The 14158-nt window shown below is 40.5% G+C and overlaps 1 protein-coding gene across 1 annotated transcript; it reads right to left on the minus strand.

Moving 5' to 3' along the window:
- Nucleotides 1-950: 950 nt before the first annotated feature.
- On the minus strand, nucleotides 951-12480 carry LOC113161304 (NACHT, LRR and PYD domains-containing protein 3-like). Its single transcript, XM_026358813.1, has 15 exons — nucleotides 12456-12480; nucleotides 11154-11178; nucleotides 10328-10415; nucleotides 10125-10244; nucleotides 9709-9828; nucleotides 7356-7428; nucleotides 7054-7273; nucleotides 5180-6974; nucleotides 4778-4951; nucleotides 3961-4134; nucleotides 2757-2930; nucleotides 2443-2616; nucleotides 2088-2261; nucleotides 1742-1788; nucleotides 951-1654 (listed from the first exon to the last, which is right to left on the minus strand). Exons 3-15 carry the CDS (start codon nucleotides 10399-10401, stop codon nucleotides 1122-1124), a joined length of 3852 nt encoding a protein of 1283 aa, XP_026214598.1. The 5' UTR covers nucleotides 10402-10415; nucleotides 11154-11178; nucleotides 12456-12480; the 3' UTR covers nucleotides 951-1121.
- Between the last annotated feature and the right edge of the window lie 1678 nt (nucleotides 12481-14158).

The raw sequence follows: 14158 nt of genomic DNA on the forward strand, positions 1-14158 counted from the left end.
GCTAACAGGCTGCTGTCTGTCTGTTCGGGTCTGTGAACAGGCAGACAGCAGCCTGTTATTATCACAGGACAAACCAAAGCTTAAACAAATGTAAAATCACAAACTAACATTTAAATGTCACTGAACTAACTCACCTTCAGCAAACAGCTGCTTCACCTGTGCCGGTCATGACTTCCGGGTCCCGAGTGAAGGAGCCCCACGAGCTGCCTGAACAATTTAACGAGCAGCGGTCAAAGGTCAGAACAGGTACAAAACGTGTGTGTGGAATATCAAACATCTTTTCTATTCTGTCAAATTAAACCATTCAGCGAAAAGTGAAGTTAAAACTCAGCCTTAAAATACTTAGATAGATTTTAAAACAGGTTTTGTAGCCAGGCAACGCGTTAGCCTACACTGATGACGTAAGTCTTTCAGCCTTCTGGGTCTTTCAGCCCTCAGTTTTACCTTCCAGGCTGAACCTGAGCAGCATGTGTGCAGCACAGAAGTGTTTTCTACTGTGCTGGAGCCCCAATTTATGGAAATGAGGGGGCAAAATATCAGAAACACCTCCTATTATAATACACTGCAGTACAACCTCACCACTCACTATGACCTCGATAATAAACATAATGTAGAATTATCACCTTTGACCTTGTCTAAATTAAAAACTGAGAAATTTGTGAAAGTAGAATTCATGTCTGATGCTTCTGTGTGTGTGTGTGTGTGTGTGTGTGTGTGTGTGTGTGTGTGTGTTAGAGATTTGGAGAAGCTTCTTATATCGACCGGCTGTGGCCTACGTCCAGTAGGGGTGTCCAGGCGCGACCTCACTAGTAAGTGATGTGATGTAAATACAGGATGGTGAACAGCTCAGGATTTCAAAATAAAGGACCATCCACCTGAAAGTCAGACTGAAGCCATGACATCTTTTTAATATAAATACACAGGTGCCACAATTCATTTGAATAGCTCTTTAATATTTCCCAGTTTGTTGTTCAGAGTGTGTATTTGTCTCAGTGCCACTGTCTCCTAGTCTCCATAATCAAACAAACAGTCTTCTAACAAATTAATGCAACACAATGGCTGCCATCATGAAATAAAAAAGGACACAAGAATAAAGTTGAATAGATTTTAGTGTTTATCTCCTAAAGGGAACACAGAGACACTGAAGAACCATGCCACCCGAAGCCAAACCCAAACCCAGGGTAAAGAGGTTCAGTGAATGTGGTGTTGAAGGTGTGGAGGTGGATCAGTTCATCAGAGGAGACACTGTAGAAGGACAGAGTCCCAGCAGGACAGTCCCCATACACTGCTACTCTGTGAGAGTCAGAGGAAATCGGGAGGTTTGTTCTTCTCTTGTTGTGCAAAACAAAATAACCATCGACGTCAGAGCAGACCAGACTCCAGGACTGATTGTTCCGTCCAAACCAGCAGTCATCATTCTCTCCTTTCCTTTTGATTCCCCTGTAATTCACTGATATGTTAACTCTTCCACTCCACTCGACCTCCCAGTAACAGCGACCAGTCAGACCAGTACTACACAGCAGCTGAGGCCAGTAGTTAAACCTCTCTGGATGATCAGGATACGACTGTTTCTTTGTCACCGCTGTCACTTGTTTGTCAGATAGTTTGAGGCTTGTGTTTGCTGTGTCTGTGTCCAGTGTTAATTCACAGGCATCTGATAAAGAGACACAGTGAAGCAGCAGTTTGTGATCTAACTTTAAAAAACACAGTTGTTTGTTCATCAACATAAATACAGACTTACACTTCTTCAGACCAGGTTTCAGCCTTTGCTCTCCACCATGTTCCACCCTGGACAAAGAATCTAGTCAGTAGGAGTCTTCAGAAGCTTCAATACATTCAGATTCACCGACAAGACAAACATTTCATCACCTCCCCACTTCAAAAGGGTCAAGATGGACTCTCTACAGATGTACATGTGCACCTAATACATTTGTGTCCACACAAGTCGAACCTGCTGTTTTATTTATTTCACTTTTTCACATTGTGTTCAACAAATAAACAAAGACTTCTTCTCACTGTTGCTACTGACTACAAATAGTCACGAGACTGCCCACAAGCAGTGAGAAGCACCTGTTGTCTGTCCATACCTTAAAGTGTCCAGTCTCCATTGTGGATCCTTCAGTCCAGCAGACAGCAGTTTAATTCCTGAGTCTCCTGGATAATTGTAGCTCAGGTCCAGTTCCCTGAGATGAAAGGGGTTGGATCCCAGAGCTGAGGCCAGAGAAGCACAGCCTTCCTCTGTGATCAGACAGCCTGACAGCCTGAACACACACACACACACACACACACACACACACACACACACACACACACACACACACACACACACGTCTGTGTTATGTGATTCGAGTAAAGTCATACATATGTTGAGACCTATCACAATATGTAAAAACACTAATTAAAACAAATAACAAAAAACAAATAATTCGTGGTCGTCCTGACCTGAGAGCTTCCAGTTGACAGTGCAGGCTTCTCAGTCCATCCGACAGAAGCTTAATTCCTGAATCCTGCAGGTCGTTGTTACTGAGGTCTAGATCTCGTAATCTAGAGGACTGGGAGTTGAGAACTGAAGACAGAGCTTCACAGCTTCTTTCTGACAGATTACAGCTACTCAGCCTGTAAGAGAGTTTGTGATGATGTCAAACACTGACATATCTTCTGTGTTCACTGTTAAAAACATTACAGTTTTAATTTTGTTTCTCATCAACTTATTTTTAGTCTTAGTGTATTAACAACATCTCACAGTGTGATCTGACCTGAGAGTCTTCAGTCCACAGTGTGGATTCCCCAGTTCAGCAGAGAGCATCTTAACTCCTGAATCCTGCAGGTCATTGTTACTCAGGTCCAGCTCTCTCAGACTACAGGACTGGAAACTGAAAACTTTTGAGATGTCCTTGCAGCATTTTGAGGTGAGTCTGGTTTGATGCAACCTGACAAAAATTAAGAAAAATAAACATAAAATAAATTCAGTGGGACTTATGCAAGAACAATAGATTTGTATATTTCATGTTATTTTAAGAGAATTTGTAGCATTCACCAAATTTCTCATTCTTAGGTTGATACTGTCGACTGCAGTGGCAACTGTCTTTAGTAGACACAATAGCTAGCTAGTGTAATATAATGCTAATAAGAATTTAGTAAAAGGGTCTTGGCCCATTAGAACCCACAGTGACACTTTATTTTTGACGTTCTGTCATGATTCTGCTCCTCACTTCCTTCCCTATGATTTATTTCCTGTCCTCACTTTCCAGCTTTCCTTTTTCCCTAATCATCCCTCTTTGTTCCCACCTGTGTCTTGTTACCCTCCCTTTAAAAACCTTCCCTCACCCAGTACTCCCCAGTTGACAATACCAATTTAATTGGGTCCACTTAAACCAAAATCCTCACACTGGCAGCGTAGCATGTAACATGGAGTCTGGGGCACTTGTTGTGTTGGACAGTTTAGCTTTACCAAGTGGAGTATGTGTTTTATCCAGGTGTAATTAGGGTAGTATGCTCCTCTTGATCCTAACCAACACTTTAAGAAATGTGTTTCATATTTATTTAACCATATTTGGTTTGTTTCATATACCACATTATTTTCTTTTCAGTAGAAATGGGTCTGGGTTCTTATGAGTTAAGCATTCACTGTGTGACTACAAGATACTATGTTCTTTCTGCAACCCTAAGAGCTCAGTCTCCATAGCTTTCGTTCCATTTGGTCTATTTGTGGTCTCACATAGCCCCTCATAGCTGCATCTCTTTGTAAAGTGTCAGCTGACCTGTGGTAGTATGCTAAGAACGGGTGATTGCTTTAATTCCTGGTGTTATCAAGTATAACTAAACTAACAAAACTAGAAGAACAGTCTCAAAATCTGGAGGCTCACCCATTTCTAGTGTTCAATGCAAAAACTAAACCACTCAAAACTTCATGTCTCAATTAAAAGACAGTTGTACAAGATCAACAAAGTGTGAGCTGACCGGAGAGTCTCCAGTTTACAGTGTGGATTCTTCATTGCAGCAAACAGCAGCTTCACCCCTGAATCCGGCAGGTCATTGTTACTCAGGTCTAGCTCTCTCAGACTACAGAATTGGGAGCTGAGGACTGATGAGAAGTCCTTGCAGCATTTTGTAGTGAGTCTGGTTTGATGGAACCTGAAAATCATTTTAAAAAAGAGGATTTTCTCTTTGTATTCATTCATTCAAGAATGTTTATATGTATACAGTAGTTAGATATGATACTTCTAGAATACTAGTAAATGTATGTGTTCCTTACACACTACACTAACTGTCATTTAATGCCACTATACTGACTTGTCAAAATGTAACAGTTCTATGTTGGACCTTTACAGTTTCTCTGTGTTGTACTGAATGTGTGTTGGGTTCTATCATTTTGTTCTTCATAAACATGAGTTATTTTACTTATTAATGGTGTTTTTTGGAAGATGGTACAAAAGGAAGTGGTGGTTTCTTCCACAAGAAGCATGCAGCAGCCCTGATGCCCTGATATTCACCTTCTATTGAAAATGTAGTAAAGTTTGAAACAAGTCATTTATGACAGATTTGTTGTTAAGAGAGTTTTGTTTGAGCAAACTTTACAGAAAAAAGAATTCAGATTTTTTCAAGTTTAAATATGACGATCCAAATAAGGACCGTCATATTAAAACCCACTCTATAAATCATAGGGAAGAAAATGTATTTACTTTATATAATGAAATGAAAACATGATCCATAAAAGGGTCTATAAAGTAGTAATATTTGAGATACAACACAGTAGTTCACAAAAGTGTGATCTGACCTGAGAGTTTCCAGTCTACAGTTTGGACTCGTCAGACCAGCAGACAGCAGCTTTACTCCAGAATCCTGCAGGTCATTGTTGCTCAGGTCCAGTTTTTTTAGACTACAGGACTGGGAGCAGAGAACTGATGACAGAGCTTCACAGCTTCTCTTTGACAGTTTACAGCCACTCAGCCTGAAGGAGAGTGATGTGATGAAGACACTTGACACTGACAGTTTCTGGATTCAGTAGGTTGCCTACTTTAAAAAGTGAATGACATGACTTAAAAAATTATGTACACAAATGTACTTAGCTCACCAAAAAAAAAAAGATAAATTTTTCAATTAGACCAATCAGTAATCAGTTATTTGACTAAATTCTATTTAATAACTAAAACATATTTTCACTTATCTGTGGACATACACAGCTTTGTTTGATGCTTTGACCACTGGCAGCAGCCTCAGAAGAGCCTCCTCTGAAGCAGAGTATTTCTTCAGGTCAAACACGTCCAGATCTTTTTCTGATGACAGTAAGATGAAGACCAGAGCTGACCACTGAGCAGGAGACAGTTGGTCTGTGGAGAGACTTCCTGATCTCAGGTACCTTTGGATTTCTTCTTCTAGAGTGTGATCCCTCAGCTCATTCAGACAGTTGAAGAGGTTTATACTCCTGTCTGGAGATAGATTCTCACTGATCTTTATCTTGATGTACTCAGCTGTTTCCTGATTTGTCTGTGAGCTACTTCCTGTGCGAGTATATGAGCGACAAAGGAAAGACTGATTGGTTTGAGTTGAAAGACCAAGGAGAAAGCGAAGGAACAGGTCCAGGTGCCCATTTGGACTCTGTAAGGTCTTGTTCACAGCACTATGGTAGAAATCTACTCGTCTGAATTGTCTTCTGGATACTTTAGACATCTGGGAGGTTGACTGTTCTTCAGACAGCAGATTGACTCCAGAGTTCATGAAGGTCAGATGGACATGAAGAGCAGCCAGAAACTCCTGAACACTCAGGTGGACGAAGCAGAACACCTTGTCCTGGTACAGTCCTCTCTCCTCTTTAAAGATCTGTGTGAACACTCCTGAGTACACTGAGGCTGCTCTGATATCTATGCCACACTCTGTCAGGTCGGATTCATAGAAGATCAGTTTTCCTTTCTGCAGCTGCTCAAAAGCCAGTTTTCCCAGAGACTTAATCATCTTCCTGTTCTTTTTATTCCAGTGTGGATCTGTCCCAGCTCCTCCATCATACTTGATGTTCTTCATCTTGGACTGAACCACCAGGAAGTGGATGTACATCTCAGTCAGGGTGTTGGGCAGCTCTCCTCCCTCTCTGGTTTTCAACACATCCTCCAGAACTGTAGCAGTGATCCAGCAGAAGACTGGGATGTGACACATGATGTGGAGGCTTCGTGATGTCTTGATGTGGGAGATGATTCTTCTGGCCTGCTCCACATCTCTGAACCTCTTCCTGAAGTACTCCTCCTTCTGTAGGTCAGTGAACCCTCTGACCTCTGTCACCATGTCAAGACACCCAGGAGGGATCTGATTGGCTGCTGCACGCCTTGTCGTTATCCAGAGGCGAGCAGAGGGAAGCAGGTTCCCCCTGATCAGGTTTGTCAGCAGCACATCCACTGAGGTGGACTCTGTCACATCAGTCAGGATCTGGTTGTTGTGGAAGTCCAGAGGAAGTCGACACTCATCCAGACCGTCCAAGATGAACACAACCTGGAACTCTTCAAACCTGCAGATTCCTTTGGTTTCAGTAAAGAAATGATGAACAAGTCCCACCAAGCTGAACTTTTTCTCTTTCAGCACATTCAGCTCTCTGAAGGTCAATGGAAATGTGAACTGTATGTCCTGGTTGGCTTTGTCTTCAGCCCAGTCCAGAGTGAACTTCTGTGTTAAGACTGTTTTCCCAATGCCAGCCACTCCCTTTGTCATCACGGTTCTGATTGGTTGCTCTCTTCCAGGTGACATTCTAAATATGTCTTGACACCTTATGGTTGTTTCTGGTCTGCCTGGTTTCCTGGATGCTGCTTCAATCTGTCTGATCTCGTGTTCATCACTGACTACTGTCTCTCCCTCTGTGATGTAGAGCTCTGTGTAGATCTGGTTCAGAGGACAGGAGTTTCCTGCTTTAATGACCCCCTCAAATACACACTGGAACTTCTTCTTTATATTAGACTTGAGTTGACGTTGACAAACAGCAACAACATTTCCTGAAATAAGAGAAAAAATAACAACACTGACTGGATGATGGTTAAAATGTGGGAAAAGTCAGTAAGTAAGACATCTTACTGCTCTGCAGGCACTCAGCCAGTTCCTCCTGTTTCAGTTTTCTCAGGAAGTACAATGTGACCTTCAAAAATGACTCTCTGCTGCTCCTGCTCTGCTCTTCATCCTCAGTTTTCTTATCTTCACTCTGTCTCTCAAAACCTTTTGGGAAATTTGAACTAAGAAACATCTGGAACCTCTTCAGCTCATTCTTCACAAACATGACAATGTTTTCCTCCAGAAGCTGTGAACAAATGAAACCTTAAATTTCAAACAATGTTTAATTTTATTTGAAATGGAAACATGGTTGTTCAACATTTACACACCATGAATATGGAGTCCAGGTCTTGAGTGCTTTGGAAAGTCTGACCAGTGGGAACCTCTGACCTTTGCTGAACTCTGTGGAGAGAACATATATTATAATGTCTAAAGAAATGTGTTGGCATCATTAACTTGTCAATAAGTACCTCATGGGTCACAGAAAGTTTTTATAGAGAAACCAAGTTGTTCTTTTTAACTTCCAGAAAACCAGCATGAAATAATCTGGGGGTTGGCACACTTCAAACAATCCCCCTTTGTTATTTTGCAAAAGAGAGAGATGCCTCTTCAGTTGGCCACCGGTCATGGAAAGGGGCTTAGTTATGCTGAAATCAGGCAACAAAGACTGGTGCTGGTCCAGAATAATTCTAGTTGATGGCTGTTAGTGTAGTGGTAACATCACCACCTCCCATGTTGGAGACTGGGGTTCAAATCCCAGCCGTGGCCTACCACCAGTAGGGGTCCTTAGGCAAGACCTCCTCATGCTTACCCTGCCTACCATTGTACCCTACTTGTATGTTGCTTTGGATAAAAGCTAAATGTAGTTGAACAATATCCATGGAACCAAACACCATGGCTGAGGTGGTCAAAGGACTGTGCTGTTGCTATTTGTTCAGTTAACAAGTAGTAATAATCCAATAATTGGTTGATGTTTAAACTGCCACACAGATTTAACTTTGCATTGAAGTAACCAAAGTTTTGTAGGATTATTACAGTTGGCTCGCTGTTTTTAGGATGCTAAGTCTCAGAAATCCTAGATGTTATTGCCAGGAGCAGCATATTTAGGCATATTTAGACTACTTGAGTTCACATTTTGTTATATGGAATCATTGGAAATTTTGACTGGGGTATGATAAGAAAATGTTTTAAGCATGCATATTTACATCAAGATCAAATATAGATGTTTGTTTGTAGTTAGCGCGCACATTACATCAAACTAAATGATCTTCTTTGCCATTGTCTGAAATTGTGGTTCCACTGCAATGCTGTAGTTTAAGTTTAAGCAATATTTACAGCTATCTTTACTTACAGGCTTAGTACCACAGGCTTTTAAGGTTGCTGTAGTCAAACCTCTACTCAAAAATCCTACACTTGGGATTTTATCCAATCATAGACCAATATGCAATCTGCCCTTTATCTCTAAAATCCTTAAAAATAGTAGCTTCAAAGCAATCATGTTAGCACCTGCACAGGAGTGATTTATAGGACGATTTCTAGTCAGGATTAGAGTACATCATAGAACAGAAACAGCACTGGTAAAGGTTACTAATCTTCTATTTTCTATTAGCATCAGACAATGGACTACTCTCCATACTCGTCTTGTTAGATCTTAGTGCTGCATTCGACACTATAGATCACAACATTTTATTACACAGACTGGAACATGTCATTGGAATCAAAGGAACAGCACTAGAGTGGTTTAAATTGTATCTATCGGATAGATTTCAGTTTGTACACGTTAATGATGAGTCTTCCATGCACATCAAAGTTAGCAACGGAGTTCCACAGGGTTCTGTGCTTGGGCCAATTATTTTAACTCCATATGTTCCCCTTAAGCAATATTATTAGGAAACACTCTATAAATTTCCATTGTTACGCAGATGATATCCAACTATATTTATCTATGAAACCATCCTGTGGGTCCAGCCCCCAGTTCAGGTTTGAGTGTTGCGAATTCCCTCCTCCGACCAGCTGAAGCAGTGTCCCCGGAAGTCTCTGTATTTTTGTTTTCCTGTTTTGTATGTTTCCTCACTTCCAGGGACATGTCTTGGCTGGTTCGAGTGGCAGCAGGTGTGTTGTGTTACTCATTAGTGTGTTTTGTATTTAAGTCCATGTCTGGGTGTTTGTCATTTGCTAGTGTGTCGACTGTCAACCTTGTTTTTTCCCTGCTTCCTCCATTCACCTTTTCCCCGACTCTAGCTTTCATCTCCACAGTTTGTAAGTCTTGTTAGTACAGTTAGCTTGTTTGTTAGAAGTAGCTTTAGCTTTGTAGTCTGTTTCCAGTGTTTATTTGTTCCTGCTTTTGCTGTGATTTTCTTTTGTATTCCATTTACTGCGTGTTTCTTGTTTGTTAATTAATTTAGTACGTTTCTAGTTTCCTGCCTTTTGCAGTGTTCATTAGTTTTTTCCTCCTTTTGAGTTTTTTTGTTCGTCCCTTTTTTTATTACATTACGTCTGTTCTGCATTTACCATGATCATATCTGTTAAGTCTTTTGTGGGAACTCTCACTCTGCAACTGGGTCTGCTTGTTAGCCCGTTCGTAGAACATCAAGAGGCAGACACCCTCTCTATGTACCAGGCTTTTCCGACTGACAGCTGGGATGGGCTCCTACTCCCTTGCAAGAAAATGTGTTTACTTACTCAATCTCTGTAGGAAGCTGTCCTTTAAACACAAATGGTGGATCCATGGATCGGTGACTCTTTATAGACACACAGCTGGGTTCAGGTTCAGGATAGTCTGGTCTAGGCTGCTGTTCTGGGCTTTAACAGGACACACAGATCTTTGTGAATAACAATGGTGGTAGAGGTTTGAGTGCGGGGTTCTGACATAGAGAACAAATCCACAATTGACCTGTCACTACTACTAATTATAATAATTATAACTTGAGCAGTGCGTGGTCTCTGCACCAGGTTAGTCTTCCACTTCTAGTGTCCTGATTAAACCAGTTTTGTGATAAGACCAAAGATTGCAGACTGAAGACTGTTCTTCAAGTTGGAACTAAACATGATTCTGTGTTAAGGGAACATTTTCTGTAGTTGGAATAATGTTGACTTACTCAGTCTCTGAAAAATGTTGTCCTTTAAACACAAATGGTGGATCCATGGATCGGTGACTCTTGTCAGAGACGCAGCTGGTTGCAGGTTCAGGAGGGTCTGGTCTCTGCTGCTTCTCTGGGCTTCAACACAACACAGATGTTTGACTATGAATGATGGTGGTGGAGACTGATTCATCACTAAGAGTTCTAGATCCTCATCTCACCTCAAAGCTTTGGCCTGGTTCTCATCTGTTTTAGAAGGGGAGACTCCCTCCTCTGCTTCCTCACACTGAATCATAGCAGAACGCAGACCTTTACTCAAACACAACAACATGCTGTCAGAGTCATCACCATGTTTGTCATTTCTCTCAGTCACATGACAACTAGAGGTTTCTAGGAGGAAACTAATGAGGATGAGACATAAAACATGAATACATACACGTAAGTAGTGCAGCAAATATAATATACAGGACGATACAAACTGCAGCACGTGTCCTTGGGAAAACCTTTATGTCAATGTTCATGCATAATTCAATTCAGATCAAATAATAATCAAAATCCGCATTATACACCTTACCATGTATTCACAGTATATACTGAACACTATTGTGTTGGAACTGACCTACGGTATACATTAACATAGTCACATAATCGTGTATATAACTTCTGCTGTGAGTGCACTAGAAGAAGCACATTAACTTCAGTAGCACGATCACAGAGCTGAAGACAGATCCAGCACAAACACAGAGACATCTTCTATACTCTGATTGGGCAGCTGAGTAAGAGTAAGAGCTACAGTTATAAAACCTTCAAGAGGTGTAGACGGAGGAACAAAACTGTCAGACACACCGGCAGCAGAGAGCACAGCTGAAATGAAGTTGTTTCCACAGCTTCAAAAGTTTGGATTAATTGTCCAGCTCCATTTAGTTAGCATTACCCGTAAAGCTCAGTTTCTGTTGAAAACCTAAAGAGCTGAGTGTCTCAGTCTGTTTTATTACACTAGAAAATACAGAAATCTGCAGCGAAAGTGTGAAATTAAAATACATTTACCTTTGATATTGAGGTAGAAAAGAATCTGCAACACACCAGGAAACGAAAGTCAAAGGTTGGACAGAACGAACATGAAAACAGACGTTCATCAATCATTAATCATTTAGTAGAATAAACTGACATTAACTGCATCCTAATTCTGCTTGGTACAGCTAACACGGTCCACCAACAGACTTTACAAATTAAGACAGATGTAGGTTTTCATCAAACTGTACTAAAAAGCTGAACCCTTTCATGTGTGTCTGTTGAATCTTTACTATCTTTATCCATGTTCCTTAACTTCACATGAAGTCGAACTCCGGTCCTGTGTGTCGTTGACCCAGATATTATTGTACAGTTAAACGTATGTATTTTTAATTTGGCTGCTATAATCAAACTATAAAGTCGTATTTTACAGGACATAACTCGTTTTACTGTGCCCATTTTTCCTGCTTCCCACACATCAACTTGAAGAACTGATATAATAATAATATGGTTCCTAATACATCCCAAAGCACTGATGAGTCTCACTGTGACAAGAAGAATGTTATTTACTTCGCCTGTGAGTGGTTTTAATGTTGTGGCTGAATGATGTATGTGATACTGTACATAAAGGTACTATGAAAATAAAGGTCAGAAAGTTGTAAAAAGTTCCACGTGAACTGAGACAATAGCACAGACAAGGTTTACTGTAATCATCCAGACCAGGACAGGAGCCATAACAGAATTATTACTGGAGGTAACAAACAACTGCCACACTATAACAAGAAGACTTTTATCTTATCTGAGATCGGATTTAGATTTTTATTAGACAGCAGCACGAACTGTGGACTTTGAAACAACTAGATGCAGTTTATGGCTGTGGCCTGGATTTCATTACAGAACAAACAGTACAGTAACTATCGTACTACTCTCTATGTATCTATGTTCTGAGCTTGTTTTGCTGATTTCTTCACAAAAAGTCTATGAAAAAAATTTTGATTAATAAAAACATGTAAAACAAATAAGTTGTGTAAAAAGTCAGGTGTGCTGCTCAGTTTTTTAGCCAAATGGGTGATTGTGTAAAATGTCAACAGAAGAAATGTGTCAGTTAATTAAGCTGCAAAATATAATGACAGCACGGCTTGAACAGACTCACAGACATAAAGCCTGTTTGAAACTCATGACTGACGGGTAGCTCAGCAACATCCTGTGTAAAACCCCCAAAAATGAGCAGTGGAATACGTCAAGCATTCTCAGTTTTCACACTGAGTAGAGTTTACTGAGAGTAAAAACATGTCCGAAGAGAATACAGAAAGTTAAAATGATATTAAACCTACTCACCTCTGGCTGAAGGCAGAAAATAATGTGTGACACACAGAGAAGAGAAAGTCAAAAGTGAAAGAAGTGAAAAGAGATGTTAATCATTAATTATTCTGACCCTTGTGTTATGGGCCCTCATAAAACTGTGCATAATGTCAAATTAGATCAGATCAACACTGCGGCTGCACAAATACATGACATGATTTGATTTGATGAAGCTATTTGATGTTTAAACAGAGAAAACACTATTGAAAAATGAAGGTCATTTTGCAAAACATCTCAAATGAGGTTTGACACGGCCATGAGAGTTGTTGTCCCTCTCTTTGTCGTATTTTGCATTTGAAGATGCTTCAGAGGTTTACAGAAGGTTCTGGACTGCAGTCAGACCAGTTCAGCACCCAGACTCTTACTATGAAGCTCATTTTCAGAAACATTCATTTTTGGATGGGACAGCAAACTGTGCTCAGGGAGTTTTCCTGAGTCAGTGCAGTGATGCCAATCACCAATCCACCCTTAGTGTTTCAGCCATGTCACGTGTGCACAGAGATTTCTGAATATTATCTGATAATATTATAAACTTTTATAATGACTTATTAAAAGTCTTTGCAATTTTATATTGAGCAACATTTTACTGAATTTGTTTGTGGATGTTAGTGAACCTCTGTCCAGCTCTGTGTCTGTCTGAACTGTTCTTTCAGTTCTTCATGTTAGTACCACCTACTTTTCTTCCATCAATTTCAAAATGACCTCATTTGATCCTAAAAACTTTTCTTTTTTCTGTTCTGAGTAAAATATGAGTTTTTGAGATTTGTGAATCATTAGATTCTGTTCGATGTAGGATTTCAAAGCATCTTTGTTAATGTTATGTTATTGTGTCGGTCTTTGATGAGCTGTTACCAAGTGTGTCCGTGCTGTTACTGACTGTGGTTTTGTTGGTGGGAAGGCGTCAGCTGCTGCATCTGAAACAAACAGATGTTTGAAGGTGGGAAAGCCGGCGGCTGCCTGATAAGAAGAACACATCAACATCAAGGCTACGCTGACTCAAACACAGAGCAGTTAATTAGTGACTAACGTGGTCGAAATGTCGTTTAAAATGTCTCCACTTCCATATGAACGTCTCTGATCTGAATTCATTAATTATTAGAGATAGGGGGACTTTAAGAAGTGAAGCCTGCAGTGTCAGTGTGAACACCTCTGGATTTTCATATTGCTCTATGTGAAACAAAGATTCCTTCTCCAATCTCACAATTACACCAGGGCAGGAAATAATGTCCAGTGGTATATTACACATGTGGGGGTCACCATGCACCACAGCTGCTTACATGAAACATTAATACATTCACTGTTTATTAATGATGCTCCAACACACTGAAATATGAACAAATAGAAAATTAAAATGTGTAGAAAATCAGAGCGACCACATGTCATCTTTAAAATGAAAACTTGGTGACACATCCTGGGAAATTCTTCAGCCGTGGCCGGTCGAGGGTGAAGCTCTGTGGGGGCGACGGCGGGGAGGGGGGAGTGTGATGTGTTGGGGTCAGAGTGGTGCTGTGGTGCTGACTCTCACAGCTCAGCTCAGTCCGGCAGCCTGCACGTGTGTGTTTAACACTGCGGTAAGAAAAACTTTTATTCTGAAAAGTCACGTTAAAACTAGAGATCTGTGTTGGAGTCGCTGAGCTGCAGGTTGTATTTTGATAAATGTTCTAAAATGATCTTTTTAA

The sequence above is a fragment of the Anabas testudineus genome, chromosome 1 (assembly GCF_900324465.2).
Source record: "Anabas testudineus chromosome 1, fAnaTes1.2, whole genome shotgun sequence".
Lineage (NCBI taxonomy): Eukaryota > Metazoa > Chordata > Actinopteri > Anabantiformes > Anabantidae > Anabas > Anabas testudineus.

Coding starts and splice junctions, on each gene's coding strand:
- LOC113161304 (XM_026358813.1), bottom strand. CDS start 10,401: ATGATTCAGTGTGAGGAAGCAGAGGAGGGAGTCTCCCCTTCTAAAACA. Junction 10,245..10,327: donor AACCAGGCCAAAGCTTTGAG/GTGAGATGAGGA, acceptor GTTGTGTTGAAG/CCCAGAGAAGCAGCAGAGAC. Junction 7,274..7,355: donor ACCTGGACTCCATATTCATG/GTGTGTAAATGT, acceptor ATTTGTTCACAG/CTTCTGGAGGAAAACATTGT.